Source organism: Monodelphis domestica, chromosome 3 (assembly GCF_027887165.1).
Source record: "Monodelphis domestica isolate mMonDom1 chromosome 3, mMonDom1.pri, whole genome shotgun sequence".
Lineage (NCBI taxonomy): Eukaryota > Metazoa > Chordata > Mammalia > Didelphimorphia > Didelphidae > Monodelphis > Monodelphis domestica.
This window is the reverse complement of record NC_077229.1, coordinates 293,873,069-293,893,360: the sequence shown is the minus strand read 5'-3', so window position 1 is coordinate 293,893,360 and position 20,292 is coordinate 293,873,069. Positions and strand designations below refer to the sequence as shown.

General features: G+C 34.2%; 1 protein-coding gene across 6 annotated transcripts in view; it reads left to right on the top strand.

Moving 5' to 3' along the window:
* CLXN (calaxin) overlaps positions 1–19,292 on the top strand; it is a 36,524-nt gene extending 17,232 nt beyond the window's left edge. Inside the window, exons 4-7 of one of the 6 annotated variants that reach the window (XM_056823889.1) lie at positions 6,029–6,180; positions 6,655–6,759; positions 15,698–15,828; positions 17,895–19,292. In XM_056823889.1, coding sequence (XP_056679867.1) covers positions 6,029–6,180; positions 6,655–6,759; positions 15,698–15,790 — 350 coding nt within the window. In that variant the 3' untranslated portion in view covers positions 15,791–15,828; positions 17,895–19,292. Of the gene's footprint in view, positions 1–6,028; positions 6,181–6,654; positions 6,760–10,234; positions 10,294–10,331; positions 10,447–10,944; positions 11,358–15,697; positions 15,829–17,894 lie in introns of those variants that run through there. The other 5 variants (XM_056823891.1, XM_056823890.1, XM_056823893.1 and 2 more) reach the window with 5 other exon arrangements.
* Positions 19,293–20,292: the final 1,000 nt, after the last annotated feature.

Here is a 20,292-nt window from a genome sequence, read left to right as displayed (position 1 = left end):
TAGGAAGGGGCCTTTATGGTGAGGACAAGTGTGTATTCCAGGAATGAGGAATAACCCTGTACAAAAGCACAGTGATTAGTGATGAAAAGTAGTGCATGGGGACAAGCCAGCAAATCATTTAGGCCGGCTGAGGATAAAGGGGATGAAGGAGAATAATATATAATAAATATGGGAGGACTGACTGGACCCAGATTATGAAGGACTTTAAAAGGAAAGAATTTATACATTATCCTTGAGGTAAAAGATAAATCATGTTCGTTTTATCCACAAAAGGTAAAAGGGATGCCAAGGATTTGCTTAAATCGGGTTTGATGTGTACAGTCTTTTACTATAGGAATATCAGCTTGGCAGGCGATTGGATAGATTGGTGACAGGAAAAATGAGACAGAGACAGGTTGAGGGACTATTCATTCAGACAAGAGGTGAGGCGAGCCTGAACGTAGGGTGGTGTTTGTGTGAGTGGAGAAAAGAGAATGGATATGAGATGCATGATAAAGGTACAATCAACTATTGGTAATTAATTGATTGGATGTGAAGGGGTGAAGAAGTAGAGTTGAATCAAGGATTGCTGCAAGTGATAATTCAGGTGACCATAAATATGGTGGTACCCTCCACAAAAATAGAGAAGTTACAATGAGGTGTTTGGGGAGAGATGCAGGGTCCTTTTTGGGTATGTTGAATTTGAAACATCTATTTAACAATATCTAGTAGACAGTTATTGATACAGGAGTGATATTTGGAAAGAAGAGTGGCAATGATAGTTGTAATTTTGTCTCAATTTTTTCTATCCCCTCCAATGTTTATCACTTTCTCTTTTTTTTTTTTGTCATATATGCTAGTCTGATGAGTATGAGGTTGTACCACTAAGTTGTTTTAATTTGCATTTTTCTAAAAGTGATTTGGAATATTTTTTCATATGACTAAATATATTATTAATTTTTCCAAATGAGAATTGCCTATTCATACCCTGTGACAATTTGCCATTTAAGGAATGCCTTTTATATTCTCATAAGTTTGACTCAATTCTCCATATATTTGAGAAATTGGGTCTTTGTCAGAGACACTTAATATAAAAATTTTTTCCTCAGGTTTTGTTTACCTTCTAATCCTGGTTGTATTGGTTTTGTTGGAAGGGATATACAAATTTAACCAAATAAGAGATAGAGGCAATTTCAAAAGATAAAACAGAATAGCTTTGACTACTTGAAATTGAAAGACTTCAACATTATATACAGTAACAATAGTAGATAATGAATAACTGTGAATAAATGAACTGTCATCAACAAGGCAAGGATATAGGACAACTCCAAGGGACTCATAGCAAAAAAAGGATATCCATGGTCTTAGAAGAAAGTGACAGTCTGAATGCATATTGAAACATACCATTTTTCACTTTATTTCCTGCATGAATTTTTCTCTAGTGTAAGCAGTATATGTCATCTTTCACAACATGATGAACACGGAAATATGGAACATATGAACATGGAAATTATATGGTAATATATGTACAACCATACTGCTTGCCTTCTTGGGGAGAGCAGAGGAGTAAGAGGGGAAAGGGAAAAAATAAGATATATTTTTGGATATTGCTAATGGAGGATTTGTTTCTCTTGGATAAGCATATTATAATCTATTACATTTGTATAACAAATCATATGTATTATATTATTGTTATGTTACATATTATATATAAATGGTAACAAACAAAAGCAAATAAACAAATTAAAACTTGTCTAAAACTACTAGAAATCTGGAACTTGAATGAAGGAGAACCTGAAGATTCTTCAGCATTAGGAGCCCAACCAAGTCATGATTTCCCATTTGAAATAATCTCTCTTTATTTTCAGAGAGGTTAACTCAAACAACTCTAAATGACCTTGTTCATTATGTAATGAAAGCTGAATTTTTACTTCTGGGATAAAAGAATATAATCTCCAAGATGGCACATAAATTGTTCAAAACATGAAAATTCACTTTTTGAATCAATAACTGAAAAAATTCATTCCATACATCAGTACGTAAGAGAAATAGTCATGGTATATATGTGGAGCTCTAAACATGATTGTTCTTTTACTGCTAGGACTGTATCTTGGCTATACCAAAAATCCTGCTTTCCAAAAACTGCTTTATTGTTTAGATGGAACAGTAGAAACAAAAATGGTTGGAGAAAGGATGACTCCAAGAAAGAAAAATGTGGTAATCTAAATACTGATAAGTCCTGAAAAAGTTTTCTTATGACCATTAAACCTGGTTTAATGAAAATTTGTCAATTAATGTATTAAAATGATAAAGGTTATTTCAGGGAAAAAAACTTTCAAATTCTAAAAACCAGCAAGATTAAAATCAGAAAGGATATGAAGAACTCTTCAAACACTGAAGTGATGAAAGATGGACATTGTGAAGAACCAGGTGAATGAATTTGATGGAGCAGCATAGAAAAAAATGAATATATATATAATTATATGTGTGTGTATATATATATATAAATATAAAACCCTTAACTTCCATCTTAGAATCAATAATGTGCACTGGTTCTAAGACAGAAGGGCTAGGCAATGGGAGTTAAGTGACTTACCATCAATAGCTACATTTTAGGTGAGTTACATCAGCACAAGGTAATTTAGTAACAAATATATGAAAATAAACATTATATTACAATGAATCATGGGAAAAAGACACTCTAAAGCCATATTTTAAAATGAGCCAAAAATACCACCAATCCCCCTTTTATGAATATAACATTCTTACCTTTTGTAGCCAATTTATAATATGAGACATATGTGTGTGTGTGAGTGTGTATATATGTGTTTCTGTGTGCTTTAGGCGGGATGTAGGGTATGTTACTGAAGGGATTTGCTGCCTGGGATGTCTTTCTCTTCTTTGTTCTACTTAAAAAAAAAAGAATGCGATATCCTCATTACTCTGCATAGGCCACCATCTTCAAACAATTCTCTAAAATATTTCTTTTTGATAATTTAACAAATTTATGATTTATCTAAAAGTAAATTTTGTTTCAACCTTTGTGCTTTTTAATATATTAGTTTTATTTATAATTTACTTTTAAATATATGGCTTAAATATGCCCCTGAACTTTGTTTTGCAGAACACAATATAGTATTTTTCATTCCCCAATTGATGGTCATTTCCTCAATTTCCAATTCTTTGCCAGTATAAAGGGCTGCTAGAAATTCCATATTTTCCAAAGTATTTGCAGTTTTCCTGGTCTTCTAATTTTATACTTTATATTTTATTCCACATTGTTCTCTTATTTAAAATAAACAATGCAAAAATTATTTTATTGTTAGATTCTACCAATTAATGTTAACCTGAATTAATGCATTATCTGAATACAATTCTCATGAGTTTTGATTTTTAGTACAGTAATTCTCAATGAGTATGTTATAGGTCCTACTAATTTTACTGAGAAATTTTGGATATTATTTGCAAATAAAAGAAATTGTATAAGTAGCTTAATATAAATTTTGCTTACCTAACATGTGTAATATGCTAGATATAGTATTCAAACCAAAAAACATATTTTGCCTTATAAAATCATGTAGTAGCCTCAAAAAATTTCAGACCTTAAACTCACAAAAAATGACTACCTTTATTGAACAGAAATTCCATATATGTGAATTCTCCAACTCCCCTATTGTGAGATCAAATTAAAATTAAATAGTAATTGTGCTACCGTGCCAACATCAACAAATGTTTGAAAATGACTGCTTTAAATTTTTTTATGCTTTTATCATCTTGTATGGCCCTATTCTAAGTCCATAGGTCTCTATATTTGTTTTATTTATTTTATTTTTGTTATATTTCAGTTCCAAGCAGTTTTCCTTTCTGCCCAGCCCTACAATAAAGATGAGTTTTTTATAGAAATATATATGTGAACCTATATAATTTATAGTTCTACATATTTTTTCTGAAGATTGATAACATCTTCCTTCATCAATCCCTCATAGTTGATCTGAATAGTCATGTAACATAATAACTTAGTCATTCACTCTTCAAACAATATTACTGTTACTGTATATAGCATTCTCTTGCTTTTGCTCATTTCCCTCTTCATTATTTCAGACAAGTCTTTCCATGTTTCTTCAAAAATTAACCTCATCATTTCTTAAACCAGAGATATCAATAGCTTTGATTTCTTCTTCCAAAAACTGCCCTTCACTTCCTTTGACCATGTACATAATCATAAAATACAGCTTATTCTGCCATTCCCCAATTGATGGTCATTTCCTCAATTTCCAATTCTTTGCCAACATAAAGGGCTGCTAGAAATATTTTTAAATGTGTAGGGTCCTTTACCTTTTTCCTTGATCACCTTGGGAAACAAACATTATTTGTTTACTGCTTATTGCTGAGTGAAAGGGTACTCATTTTTATGACATTGGGTGCATAATTCTAGATTCCTCTCCAAAATTCCAAAAACTGTCTGAGGCCAGATTTGAACCCATGTCCTGCCAACTCCAGACCTATCATTATATCCACTGTGCTACCTACCTACCCCTTGTCCATATCTTCTAAGAGATAATAAAGACACCAATCAGTAAATATCCAATGAGTTGACCATCTCATTTTAAAAGAAAGTTCAAAGAATGCTAAGGTGAAGCATTGTTGTTTGAAACAAACAATACTGAAATTTTAACTTTATGAAAATTTATCAATGTAGCAGGAGTCCAAAAGACAATAGGAGTTCCACATAAAAATGGTTTTTCTTTCACTTGATTTTTAAAAATCATTTTTAGCAAACATAAATTTTTTATATATCCAGATAATCCAGTTAACAAAAATACTCCAGAAACATGTTCTGTGCTTTGAAATTATCAAATCAATGTTTTCCCATCCATCCATTTTACTTAAATAGTAGAATCATGGAATTTCAAACTAACAGATATTTTACATGTCATTGATTTCAATCCTATCACTTTATAGATGGAGATTCTGAGACCCAGAAAGATTCATAAACTTGGCCAGGTAGGGAGTAGCAAAAGGAAAGATTACAAATTTGTGTATCCTAACTCCTAGGCCACTGTGCATTCTTCTACACCATGTTGTCTCACACTCTTCTACATTCTAAATCTGGCCCATGTCAGTTTCTTGGTCTAAAATAGTATTTATTGTGTTGTTGTTCAGTTGTGTCTGACTTTTAGTCAGACTTTTAGTAACCCAGGATGACAGAACTGGTATGGAGGGAGAGGAAAATACAAAATACTTTGAATTTTGGCAGGGGGCTCAATTTCAACAAAGACTTTTTTTGCCTTGTTCAGAATAAAATGGAAATGGAAATATTTAATGTAACAAAAACTCAACCATTCTCTTAAACTGATAAAGGTCTAAGAACCCAAAGTAGCCTAGAACTGGTGCCCTTGAACTTCATAGTCCATAAAAATATCTTCCATCTCAACATTGAGAAAATTTAGAGGGCATAACAGAATGTTATATTTTTGCATTCACTGAAACGTGGTCAAATCTTCTAACACTCATCAAGTTAGTAGATGTTCCCACTATGGCCTAAAGCATGTGGCATAGATCAACATAGGTGGGCAGAGTCAGGCCACATTTTCACTGTCTAAGAAAGTACTGGAAATGAACTATACGCTCTGGGTTTCTTAAGCCTAGCCCAGCCTTTTCAGAGAAACTATATATTGAATGTAATGAAAGATGATTACAGGGAGCAAGTAATTTGAGAGGACAATCTACTCAATGTAGTCAGTTTCGAAGTGGAAAGGAAAAGAATACTCTATAGTAAGCTATAATTGCAGCATTAGGTTTTGGATGTGTGTTTAAATGTTGCATACATGAAAATAAAATTGACTAATATTGGGCTGAATATGAATTTTATGTCTGAATCAAAATTATAACAGCAATGATAATTCTAAACCCACTAGAGAAATCATTCTGAAAATGATTAAAGTGGCTAATGTCCTAGCTACCCAACTTAAGAATGCCTAAAATTGCTTAAGAGAAAATAAAAAAAAAGTCAACTTAACAAAATTACAATTTTTTATGTTTCTAAAAGATTGTTTTGAAGCTTACGATTTGAATGGTGATGGTTTCATTTCACGAGAAGAAATGTTTCATATGCTGAAAAACAGCCTTCTCAAGCAGCCAAGTGAAGAAGATCCTGATGAAGGAATTAAAGATTTAGTTGATATAACACTTAAGAAAATGGTAAGCATATTACAGCCAAATATTATCAGCATATTTCAATCAAAATAATTGGGTATGGAAGAAAAGCAAAAAGGGGAAATGCAGTAATCATTATTTGCTTTGGTGGGCATAGGGCATAGAGAATGAACCTGTGGTTTCATTAGCAGGAAAAAATTATTCATGAGATGGCTGCCTCTGCCAATGCAAGTCAATTTGTAGCCTTAGAGAAATATCAAGAGCATGAAGAGATGAAATGACTTGGTCAGGATCCTAAAGAAAGCATTTATCAAAAGCAAAACTTAAAACCCAAAAGCTATCTCTGAGATCAGCTCTCCAACCACTATGCCATGTGACTTCTCCTTCTTAATAAAAAGAAAAATCATACACATAAACACATATTTTTCTATCATCTAAATGATGTTACACATATGTAACACATAATGTCATCAAAATCACTTATCATATCTAATATTTTTTGTTTTTCGTCTTTCCTAGGATTATGACCATGATGGAAAGCTATCCTTTGCAGATTATGAACAAGCTGTAAGAGATGAAGGTCTTTTGTTGGAAGCATTTGGTCCATGTTTACCTGACCCAAAGGTATTAACAGTCACTGAAAAACATCTATATTCAATCCATAGGATTTGACTAAATAAGTGGTTGGCCATACACAGATAAATTTGCCCCCGAGGAGAAAATAATCTCTACCCACATGAAAGAACCAGTGGATTAGCATTTAGGGTCTCCTATTAGAATGTCTCACAACTCTGATATTTTCTGTAGCTTCTGAAGAACTTTTTCAATCCTAAAAAGAAAATACCAAAGGAGCTAGGTGAGTCCTCACAGTGAAACTAGGGTAAGACCAGTTGTCCTCTCTTGTCATAGGAAATATATTTTAAGCTCCATCTGTCAAGATGAAGTATCATCCAGTGCTTCCTTCAGTCAAGTTCCTAATATAGCTTGTCTTTTTTCTTCTCTTTAATCTTGACATGTAGTCTTCCCCCACTTTCTCTTCTATCTCATTTTTAAAATTTTTTTCTTCATTCTCATTTTTAAAAATGTTCCCCTATCCACTAGTTTCTTCCCTGGGGGGGAAAATATATATATATATATATATATATATGCATTATCCTCATTCATAAAACCAAACAAACCCTTCATTTGAACCTCCCCTCAAAGTTTCATCATATATCAATCAGCAAGCATTTATTAAATGTTTTTCTTTGTGCAAGGTACTGTGCTAGCTAGGGGACTATACAAATATAGAAGTGAGATGATTTCTGCCTTCCAGCGCTTCCATTGAATCAAGGGGGGGGGGCAGTTATCGCATGTTTTGTTGTTGTTCATTTGTGTCTGACTTTTTGTGACCCCATGCATGCCAGTTTCTTCTGCCCTTCACTATCTCCTGAATCTAAGTTCATGTTCATTGTTTCCATGACACCATCTATCCATATCATCCTCTGCCGTCACCTTTGCCTTTTACCTTCCATGTTTCCCATCATGACCTTTTACAATAAGTCTTATCTTATTATGTGACCAAAGTATGCATCAGCTTTGGTATTTGACCTTCCATGGAAGAACCTGAATTTGTTTCTTTTAATATTGACTGATTTGATCTCTTTGCTGTCCAAGAGATTCTCAAAAGTCTTCTCAGAACCACAATTCAAAAGTGTCAATTATGTAGCACTCACCTTTCCTTATAGTACAACTCTCACAGCTATGCATTGCTATTGAAAAGAAAAGCATAACTGACTTATAAAGACCTTTGTTGAAAAGGTGATGTCTCCACTTTTTAATAAATAATTCAGATATGCTATAGCTTTCTTTCCAAGGAGCAAGTGTCTTTTAATTTCATGGCTACAATCACTGTCCACAGTGTTCTTTGAGGTCAAGAAAATAAAATTAGATAGTGCTTCAATTTCTTCTCCCTTTATTTGCCAGAAAATGATGAGGCCAGTCACCAAGATCTTAGTTTTTGGATGTTTTAAAAGTTTAAAGTCAGATTTTATGATCTTTTATTTCACTCACAAGGAAGTATAGTTTGCATATCTCATGATTCCTTTTTCTCCCAGCTACTTTAATTCTGACTTTTGATTCATCCAGCCTTATATTTTGCATGTTGTAGTTAAATAAATAATGTGACAATATACAGCCTAGTGGTCCTCCTTTCCCAATATTAAACCAATCAGGTGTTTCATGTTTACTTCTCTCTATTGCTTCTTGACCTACATACAGGTTCCTGAGGAGACAAGTAAAATGACCTGATACTCCCTCCCATCTTTTTGAGGATTTGCCACATTCTGTTATGACCCACACTGTCAAAGGCTTTAGTGTAGTCCATGAAACAGAAGTAGAAATTTCTCTGGAACTCTCTTGCTTTCTCCATAATTCAATGAATTTTGGCAATTTGGTCTCTAGTTCCTCTTCCTCTTAGAAAACTAGCCTATTCTGGTAATTCTCTGTTCACATATTGCTGAAACCCAGTTTGCAGATTCATAAACATAACCTTGATGGGTTGTTTGTTTGTTTGTTTTTTTTAATGAATGCAATTGTTTTGGAGTTTGAACATTCTTTTGATGTTGTTCTTCTTTAGGGCTAGGGCATAAACTGTTCTTTTCCAATCCAGTGGCCACTTTTGAGTTTTCTGAATTTATTGACATATTCTAACAGCATCATCTTCTACAGTTTTAAACAGTTCATCTGGAATTCTGTGATTTTCATTAGCTTTATAGTTAGTAATTTTTCCTAAGGCCTACTTTACTGCATTCTCCAGGAAGTCTGGCCTTTAGATCAGTAACCACTGGCAATGTTAAGATCTTTCTTGTAGAATTCTTCTGTGTATTTCTGCTACCTTTTCTTAATTACTTACACTTCTGTCAAATCTCTATCATATTGTCTTTTTTCATGCCTATTTTTACCTGAAACATTCCCTTGATATTTCTGATTTTCTTGAAAAGAATTCTTATGTTTCCCATTTTTTTGTATTTCTTTGCATTGATCACTTAAGAAAACCTTATCTCTGCTTGCTATTCTCTGGAATTCTCTATTCAGTTGGATATATCTTTCCCTTTCTTAGCTACTTATAAAGTCGCATCCAACAGCTAGGTGGATCTGTAGATAGCATATGAAACCTGCAGTCAGAAAGACTTATCTTTTTGAGTTTGAAGTCACTTAGTCCTACTCACCTCAGATTCCACATCTGTAAAATGAGCTGGACAAGGAAATAGTATCTTTGCCAAGAAAACTCCCCAAAAAAGGAGTCATGAAAAATTAAACATGACTGAAATGACTGAACACAACAACAAATAAAGCATACATCTAAACTGTATGAACAGTGATTTGGCAAAGGGTAACACTGGTGGCTTCAGGAAAGACCTCTTGAGGGAGGTGGCAAAAGAGCTGCACCTTCAAAGGAATTATGTATTCCAGGAGGTAGAGATGAGGAACCAAAGCATTCTAGATGCTGGGAATAGCTTGTACAAAAGTAAAGAGCTGGAAAATGGAATGTTATATGAGGAACAGAAAGAGGGCTAGTTGATGGGAGCATAAAGAGAAAGTGATATATGATCATCCTGGAAAGATAAGCTAAAGCCAGATTATGAAAGTCTTCAAATATCAACAATGGAGTTTTTATTTTACTCTAAAGGCATTCAGGAACAAATGACCAAAAAAGTGACAGTATCAAGCTGAGATAGGACAATGTGGGAAGGGAATCAGTGGCTTCACCTTTGAAGTGGATTGAGCTGAGATTTCTCTCATTTCTTGACCAAGATATTAAAGGGATACACTTCATCCACTCCCTCACTACCTTTCTAGGCATTGCAAGGAAATTAATTTTTGGATATAGATATCATTTGTAGATAATTGCATGTTTTGTTTTTAAGTTATTCACAACAGATAGATAAGATCATTGCCTTGTAATATGGAATGAATTTGATAACTTTTAAATATTTTCTTCCAACAGTTCAATAACTCTTTCCCTGCAGCAGCTTTCTAATTCCCTTCATCATTGCCTCAAATGTCCTTCCCTTCTCATCAGGGTTAAAACATTTTCATTGTTTTACTTTTTAATTAGATTTATGATCAAGTCATCAGTGGAACTGGGCCACTTTAAGAATCCAACAAGACTTTAGTGTAAGCTATATCTAATTTTTTTCACTTTTATTTTGCAGAAACATCTAGAATTTGAAGCCCAGGTCTTCAAAGACCCCCATGATCTCTAGAATAAGGACATCTAAACATCTGTGTTAGGTTCAAGACAGCAAATTAAAAAGCACTTCCCAAATACTTATCTATAGTTTGTCATCTAAATAAGCATCGATATTTTTTTTAAATTTATATTACTTAAATATAAACTATTGACAGACTGATGGAAGATCAGAACTCAAGACCAGCAGTTATGCTTGTTGACCAAAAAAAAAGATTTACATTTATTCTACAACTTATCATGAGCAGGGCTATAAATTTCTATGAGTCCATAATAATAATTTGATTTCATGAACAAAAAAGAGGTAATGCTATCACACCAGTAGTGTGACTGCATGATTGTGAGTACCAGGTTAAAGGAAATAACCCCAAATACTTAATACCTTTTATATGAAAACAATTTAATTTGGTTTTGTGCCAGTGGTACATAGTTTTCTTTATATTAATGAGCAATTCAGGTGCATCTTTATCTAATGGTTATTAGAGGGTGGTTTTCTTTCAAAACAGAAAAAAAATTAAGGGAATTTTTTTGTTTTTACTTTTAAATTATTATTTCCTTTCTTGTCTCTGTTTCTTTAGTGCACATATATAATAAGCAGCAGGAGGAAAGATAATGCAAACAGTTTTACTCAGATGCCAATACTGTATGGCAAGGTGGATAGAGTGCTGAACTTGGAGTAAGGAAGACCTGTGTTCAAATCCTGACTCTCCTACTTAATAACTGTGTGACCTGGGGCAAGTCATTTAACTTCTGATTGGTTACTCCCTAGGATTTATCTATCAAGTCCAATAAATAGGTTGCTTCCTGGAGAGAATTTCTATACTGGGGATTTCCTCAGCTAATGAAATCACAGAACGTTTGCTTTTGTTGATATATTCTTTGTCTATATTATGCATCATCATTCTAAATTAATTGTGTATAAATATTGAAATTATAAAATTTGTAAAATATCATGATGAATAATTGAATTAAATTGTTTCCTGAAATAAAACATTTTGTACTTTTTTATTACAAGTTTTCTTGATTAAAAAAATCTTCTTGTGGAGGCTAATATTTTCTTAATAGAGGATTTCTTAACAATTATTTTCCCACATAATTATTTATTATGCTGATAATGTACTAGTTTTTAGGAGAGCCAATATATTGATATATACACCAACAAACCCAATGCAGTTTGGAGTCAGAAGACCAATGGTTGTAATCTCAACATCAAGATTTACTTTGTGAAAATGGAGAAGCTTCAAGTTTTAACTTCCTTCTCTGTAAAATGTGGTCAATGATATTTGCCTTACCGTCCTTACTGGAAGTCGGGATAAAAATTCTTTGTATTCTAAGGACGTTCTAAAACTTCATCTTATTGATGTGGTTGCACCAAGTGGTGCTGATAGTATAAACCAACTACAGACATACTCAGAGATGCTTAAACATGAAGAGTGTATATCTAAATACATATTACATGCATATATACATATATATAATTTGAGGAGTATTAATGAGTTCTTTCTATAATTTTTCAATCTCTTAATCCTTTGTAACAATATGGTAGAGTGCGTGGTACAGAGGATCTACTTAATAAATGCATGTTGAATTGAATTTAAATGAAAAGCCTGTGATTATCTTCCTTGTTTTCATTTCATTTATGACAAAAATCTCACTATTGCTAATAACCTAGTTCCTCAGATGGTATGTCGATTCATTACGCATTGTGAATATCACCATTCAAGTTAATGCATAATGTAGAAAGTTACCATTCTTAGCAGCCTCTGTCTACTTTTCTGCCAGTAGGTTGAAGCCTTACTTTTCTAGCACTGTACTAGGGACATTATCGTATTTTTCTTTGTTTCTTGGATGATCTTGGCCAAATAATCACCTGAAAAAACTGAGGCTAAATAAGAATAGGTTTTCACCATTCATATGATCCTTCAGTTTCATGTCCCAAGGTTTTGCATAGTGGCAAGATCATAGTCAATGAGGTTTAACTGAAGCATGATTATTGTTCATTGAAACCCAGATAGCAGTGCAAGTTGATATTTATACTGATTTTCTTGTATTATATGAATAAAAATTATTATGATTAAGTGAAATTAAAAAAATATTTATTAAGCACTACTGTGTGTAGGGACCATGCTAATGATTGGTGATAAAAAGAAAGGCAAAAATAGAACTGAAAAGAGGCCCTCCTCTCACATCTAATGGGCAAGACAACATGAAACAACCCTGTATGCACAAGATATAAATGGCTGATAATCTAAGAGGGAAAGTACTTAGATTAAATAAGACTAGAAAAAGTTTCTTGCAGAAGGCAGGCCTTTAATTGGGACTGATGATGGCTATACTTTAGTAGCAAAAACACATAGTCTACATTGATTAACTAGGCAGGGTTCTGGTTTAGAGCTTCCCCATATCCATAGAATTAATCCTCCTTGCTCCTTGTTTCCCATTCCAACTCCACTTCCCCTTGCTTTGATTTCTAGATTTCATAAAATAGATGACAGACCACACTTCCCTGGCTTCCCTTTGATGTAGGACGTTCCATCAAATTAATGGCCAAAATGTCTAAGTACATTCAAAATGCACTTGGCAAAAGCAGAGAAAATCTATCCTCTGCTCATATATTGGCAAATTGAAATTTAACAAAATTCTACTTAGTGACATGTTCTTTGTTCCTTATTCTTTTCCTACTGCTTTTCCTTCCCTCCTGCCAGATGCAGACCTGGCTCCTCTTTCCAGTAAGTGTATCCAACTTTGGCTAAGCCGTCCTACTTCCCCCTTCTGAAAATAGCTTAGCTGGGGCTCTAGACGAGGTGTTGTGGTTAGAAAGAACAGAGTGGAGCCTTCCCCTTACTTGATACTCAAAATCTTGGCTTCTTTTTCCTCATTCCAGCTGTTTCTGAAGGAAGCCAGGTTATAAACAATGATATGAAATAAATGGAGGAGAGCCCGGGGATGGGGCTCTTTGGCTAGTTGTGCATTGTCACCCCTCCTGCCAAAGTAAACAATTCATTTTGCTTTGGAAAGCAACCAACTGGGTATACATATGCATACATATATGTGCACACACATATACATATATCATATATACACACACATAGTTTTACCAACAATTTTTCATTTTCAGTGAAAATTAGTCATTCTTCAGTTAGCCAAATAATGTCATTAAAGATATGATTGTACTAGTAGGAAATTGATCCTGCAGTTATTTGATGATAAAATCACAACAAACTTTTGAGTACCTATTTTTCAATGTAACCTGTACAGAATAATAAAAAAAGCAAAGTTTATTCTTAAAGAGTTTACAAACCTATGAGTTGAGGACATTCAAGAATCATAATTTTATATTTTCATTATTTTTCATTTCATAGCATTCTCATCCCTCCTTTTACTCTTCAGTTCTATAATTGTGCCCCAAAACACACATATAACTTCATATTTTAGGTTTCATATTTTCATAATTCCATATGCATATTTTAATTAAAAAGAAGAGAAATTTGTTTTGAGTATTTTATTAAAGCCATTGAGTCAACTAATGTTACAAAACCACTTTGGGGGGAAAAAAGTCCATGATAGTCCCCATGCAAAATATTCCCAAGAAATTTTGTTAGCACACTGGAGTGTCACCTTTGAAAATTGTGTCTTGAATTCCACCAACTTTTACTCTATGTTATTTTGTGAGTTCCTTTCTACAAATCAATTAAATATACTTTATTCCATTCAATTAATTATTTTAGTGTTTATAAAGCACTTAATATGTACAAGGCAGTATTTTGGTACAGAAGAAACTTAAAATAAAAACTTACCCCCGGAAGGCTCTGTAAAGGTTCCAAAACCAAAAGAAAAGGAACATTCTGTGAGCTTATTTTCTCCACAAAAATAGGCAACGACTTTTAACTAGTAGTTGGGTTGAGTACAAAGACTATTTCCCATAGCATACAGAGATCTCGTTTATTAACTGTGATCAAAATAAACATTACAAACTGTATTTGTAGTCACTTTAGCTTGATGCAGGTAGGAAGTGTGTCCAGATGGTAATCATGCATCTGAAGTAATCTCACTATCAATATCCTTACAATCCTCCCTAATAAAATTTTTCTATATCTTTTCTAACCTTTTCCCTTCAATTCTATGTCAAAACTGTTCTCTTTGCAGTCACCCCTTTTCTAACACAGTTATTACCTAGGAGACTACACCCAGCATTTCCCTAAACTAGTTTTTTCTTGGGTTAGCACAAAGCTCAAGTTAAATGTACAAAAGAGGCTTCTGGGAATTGTCTTCTACTCTCAGTTTCCTCCTTGTCTCTGATCACTTGATCTCCCTTAAGTTGCAAGTTTTCATATTTTTGTATTCATTAACATATTCATTCAATTCAATTTCACAAACATATAGCAAACACTAAAGCAGAGCATCCTGCTCCATGCTGGGGGAAGAGTCAAAGCTTAAGTAAGCCAGGGGCAGCTAGGTGGCTCGGTGGAAAGAAAACTAAGGTTGGGGAGGGGAAGTCCTATGGTCAAATATGACCTCAGACACTTCCCTGCTGTGTGACTCTGGGTAAGTCATTTAACCCCAACTGCCTAGCCCTTAACACTCTTCTACCTTGGAATCAATACTTAGTATATATTCTAAGGCAGAAGGTAATGATTAAAAAAAAAAAGAAACCAGAGTACTTGCCCTTTTGATGCTAGAAGTCTAAATGGGATATGTAACATACATAAGAACTAAATTTAAATAGTAAGTAATAAATCAGTTAGCAATATGTGGGATTAATTGGAAGAATTAGAAAGGGGAGATGAGAAGACCTGTCAGAAAACACCAGAATTAGGATAGATGTGGCAATGGGAACTGGTGAAGAAGAGATGTTGCTGAGATGAATCTGTAAGATTTGATAGCCAACTGACTATGAAAAAAATGGAGGAATGAGGGAAATCAAAAGTAAATCAAGATTTTTAAGATGGTAAATGGTGAACTGATAGGAACAGTGAAGTCAGAAAAGAGGATTGGGTTTTAAGGAAAAACTCTTTAAGAAATGTTGAGTTTCTTAACCCCCACTGCCTAGTCCTTACCACTCTTCTGACTTGGAATCATATTGATTCCAAGACAGAAGGTAAGGTTTAAAAAAAAAGGAAAGAAATGTTGAGTTTGAAGTACCAACAGGACAAGTCAGGTCAAGATGCATTTATTAAACACTACTATGTGTCAGGCAATGTACTAAGTGCTGAATTTCTAATGAAGGAAAACAACATAAAAAAATTCTGAAAGAGGATTAGGGGAAAGAGACATTTGTACAGTGGCAAAATCTGGACAATGAAACATGGCTTATTTGGTTCTTTCTTCCAGGAGGAATTCACTAATGGGAGAAGAGAGTCACAAGGACAGAGGGAGAAGGCCACTGAAGTTCAGTGGCAAAGTCCACAAATGATACACAAGTAGCATTATCCTACAGATAAATGGAAATGTGAGTCTGGTAGGTAAGTGAGACCTGGAACTATAGATAATGGAAGTCATTTGCATGTGTGATATTTGAAAAATGTGAGATCAAATGGAATTGCCAAGGAAGAAAGAATGTAAAGAAAAGTGAAAGAGGGACAAAGGAAGAATTTGGGGGACTATCCCCTTTAAGTATTCAATAGAACATTGAGGTACCATTATGTTTCAGGAATCAAGGTAAAAGAAACTATTGAGAAGGTGTGGTCAACAGTGATAAAGTCTATGCAGTCAGTCACCCAATAATCTTCCATTTCTAACAAATGAAACAAGTCTGGTTAAATATAAGGAAGTCACTCTTAATTGTCTGTATGAAGAAACCTTTGAATTGACTGGGAAATTGGAATCCTTAATTATTTCAGAAGATAAGATAGTAATTTGTCTGTCTTAGATTTATCATTATATAATAATTACTTATGTATTTAATATTTCATATTATGTGCTATCAGTATTTCATATAATTTCTATCATATAACATCAATATAAAAAGATAGTTCAGAATTGAGGTCATATTACATTAAAGACCCCATGTTTCAGGTTGAGTAAACCGTATAGTAGAATAACAAATGGTTGCTACCTTCGATAACCTTAAATGCAGAAATTAAAACCTCCAGTATCCATTTAAAATACGTCAACAACACTTCTTTACTTTTCTTTAGGATGGAGGAATAAGATATAAAACTGAAATAATTAGAAGAAAAATGAGGTTTTTTTTTATCTTTGAAATCTCTTCAACAGAGTGTCATTACATCCTTCTATGTCAGTTAGCATCTTACAGCTCCATCCTAGGTAATTTGTGGCTTTCTGTGTACCCTTAAGCCTCCTACTTAATCCGTCAAGAAAATATTCCTCCCCCTCAGACACACATACTGTTGTTGATTTTTACCTCCCTCATGCCTGTTTAGCTCCACACTGCCCCTATTATGTGGCCTCCTCCAGGCTCACAGAGCTCTCCCTCATCAGAGGGGGCTTGTCAAGATGAAGTACACTTGCAAAAGCCTGTGAAATACAGACCCCGCACCCTCCTCTCTTACCTAACCTAGGCTACACTTTTCAGAGCATCACCTGGCCCCAGCATCAAATATACGCAGGGACTGATGAAGATTCTGAACCATCAATCAAATAGGTGAGAGTTATAGCACCTCACAGCTAGTCAAAATGGAGCTTAAAGAAACCACTAACCCATATCTGAAAGCATCATCAATATGAGAAAAAGACCTTTTTAAGTCAAATAATCAAGAATGATTTTTGTAATTTGATCATCGTTGTGGTCAAAATGGTGACAGCTGAGGCATGGCCATTTATTACCAAACTGCTCTCCATATCTGGATCGGAGTGATGAGCAATAAAAATAAAAAGCAGTTATCAGTATAAATAAAAACTGTCCCATCAATTCTTTCCCAACAAGTCTTCTTTGGCATGACTTGTCAGGAGGAATTTGGTCATTTGATTACAGAAGTAGCCAATCACCAGACATAGGGAAGCACTGCAAGTGAATTCTTTAAAGGTGAACATTTGTATAACCTCTCCTCCAAACCATTCTCAGACATCTCACTGCTTTGAGGTTTAGTGTCAGTACAATTTACCAATTATGAAGAAAAATACTTTGGCCTCCAATTAAGGGCATCTTTAATTCAGTTGTGTAAGAATAACAAGTTGTGTAATAACAGTTGTGTAAAGTTGTGTAAGAATAACAAGTCACATAGTAAAATATTTCAGCAAGGTAATTCACCAAAAATTTAAAGGCAACAGAATCATCTTCAGTCTCCCCAACACCAAAAATAAAATTGACTTGTAATCTCTCTTTTTTTTAATTTAGGATATTTTCCCAAGGTTACATACATGATTCATGATCCCCACCCCCTCTTTCCTCTCCCTTCCAGAAGCTGACAAGCAGTTCCACTGGGTTATCCATGTATCATTGTTCAAAACCTATTTCCATGTTATTCATATTTGCAGTAGGGTGATCTTTTAACGTGAAAGTCCCAATCATATATCCCTATTGAACTATGTGATTGATTTTGTTTTTCTTCTGCATTTGTTTCCACAGTTCTTTCTCTGGATGTGGGGGCTTGTAGTCTTTTACAAAAAAAGAAGAAACCAGAGGGGAAGAAGCAGCTTCTTGAGAAATTCACAAAGGAGTAGTCAAACTATCAATTATAGGCAGGGGGGTTGGAGTGAAGGAGGAGTCGGTACTTCTGTGTCTCTGCTTGAATCAGGATATAAAGCAGAATACAATATCTTCCTCTTCTGATGCACAAGGATGCCTCGCATTTTTAAGCTGAATTTGAAGCTTTCAGTACTGAGTTTTTACAATAATACCAACTGGATTAGACCTTGCCACTGTTGGTGTTCTGCAGAAGAGGGCATTCTTCTTTTCAATTGGCCTTTTATGTTATCCTCAGTCCATCCTGCTCTCAGTATGATTGAATGTTTGCCACCTTCTGCTCAGGAGTAAAGAATGTAATAATTAATTTTCAATTACTCTTTTGTTCATCACTACATATACCTGAGACAGAAACCAAAAAGAGACAAGGAATTCAGCCTACTTTCAAGCTTTCCTGATTCCAACACATTATACTCTTCATTGCACCAACTAACTGCTTTGTTTTTAATCCAAGGATATCTAGAGTCATAACTTGTAATAATATTGATCAATGTTCTTAAGTCTGTCAAAGTTACTTTTCTGTACAATGTTACTTTATGAATGGTTTTCTTGGTTCTGATCATTTCATTCTATATTAGTTCATATAAGTCCTTTATGGTCTCTCTAATTCCATCTCTTTCCTCATTTCTTTCTTACAGCACAAGTAGTAATCCATTACATTTATAAACCATAATTTGATCTGTCAATTGTCAGAGACTTCCTTAGTTAAAATTTCTTACCTATATTAAAAATAGTTGCTATAAATACATTTGTACATATGGGGCCTTTTTCTCTTTGCTGTATACATCTAGTACTGATATCACTGAGTAAAAGGCAGTTTATTGATTTGGGGGGCATTGTTCCAATTTGCTCTCCAGAATAGTTGGACCAGTTTCTGGTTCCACTATTGGCATGCCTGTCTTCCTGCAGCCCTTCCAATGATTGTCATTATCCATTTCTGTCATCACCCTTTGCAGACTGTTCTGAAAATCTCCTAGACCTAAAAAGAAAAGGCAGTTGGACTGTATAAATAATCAAGGCTACCACTTATTTATCAATTTATAATCTATAAGTAACATGTAAAATATATCTCATATCCTCCATGATTAAATGCATGTTTGCATATGTATGTATGTATGTATATATATATATATATATATGTATCTCATTTGATTCAGCACCTCTTTTTTTGAGGACTTGCCAGCATTCCTTTTTATTTATTTTTTGTTATACTGTAGGCTTATTTATTTTTATTATACATAATTTGGAAATATTGTATTTTAATTTAATTTGGTGTACTCCGGAGTTTTTTGGCCTGTTGACCATGAATTCAACACATCTGTAATAGAGTATCATGCGTTGTTATTGAGTCCCTGTCAAACAAACTCTTTGTGACCCTATTTGGAGTTTTCTTGGCAAAGTGGTTTTGCCATTTCCTTTTCTAATTCATTTTAAAGATGAGGAAACTGAGGCAAATAGAGTAAAGCGATTTGCATTGGATCATAGCAAGTAAGTATCTGAGGGCAGAAGAAAGCTAAGATGAGTCTTCCTGATTGGTAGCCCAGTGCTCTATCCACTGTCCTACCTATTCTACTCTATACCATTATTTTCATTCTTATTTTATAGGTGAGAAAATTGAGGCTCCAGATGATAAAGGACACCATCTAGTCACACATCCATTAAGAGTCTGAAGTGGGATTTGTACCCTGGGTTTTCTAATTCCAAACCCAACATTCTATCCTTTAAACTGGAGTTCCTCAAATTAAATAACATGATTGATACATTTGGGAATAAATCAATGAGAAAAAGTCACAACAGGTAGCACTTCAATAGGGTTTTAAGGTTTTCAAAGTATTCTCTGTTATGTCATCTGATTAGGAACAGATAAAATGAATGGATGAAGGGACACAGGGACTCCTTTCCCCTCCATCTCTGTTTTCATGCTAACATTATGGAATATCAAATGGCAGGTATCAGAGAGATGATTTTGCTTTTCAAAGTCTGCTGAAAAGTTAATGAAGTAAGGAAGATATAATCATTCGGGTAAAGCAGGATGTAAAGCAGGCCAGGACCTGCACTAAAAATGCATAAAGTAATTTTACTGAAAGACAGAGACACTTGCCTGTGGCAGGTGCAGAAGGCAGGCAGTGCCCTGAGTGCCTGGGGAAAAGAAAAACCAGCAGAAAATGTTGGGACACGTTCTAAGACTCCAAAGCTACTCATTTTTTTGAATGCTTGTTCTATCTTTATTGTCTGCCTGCAAGATTATGGTTTGCAGTGGGGCATGGGGCAGGGGAGGGAG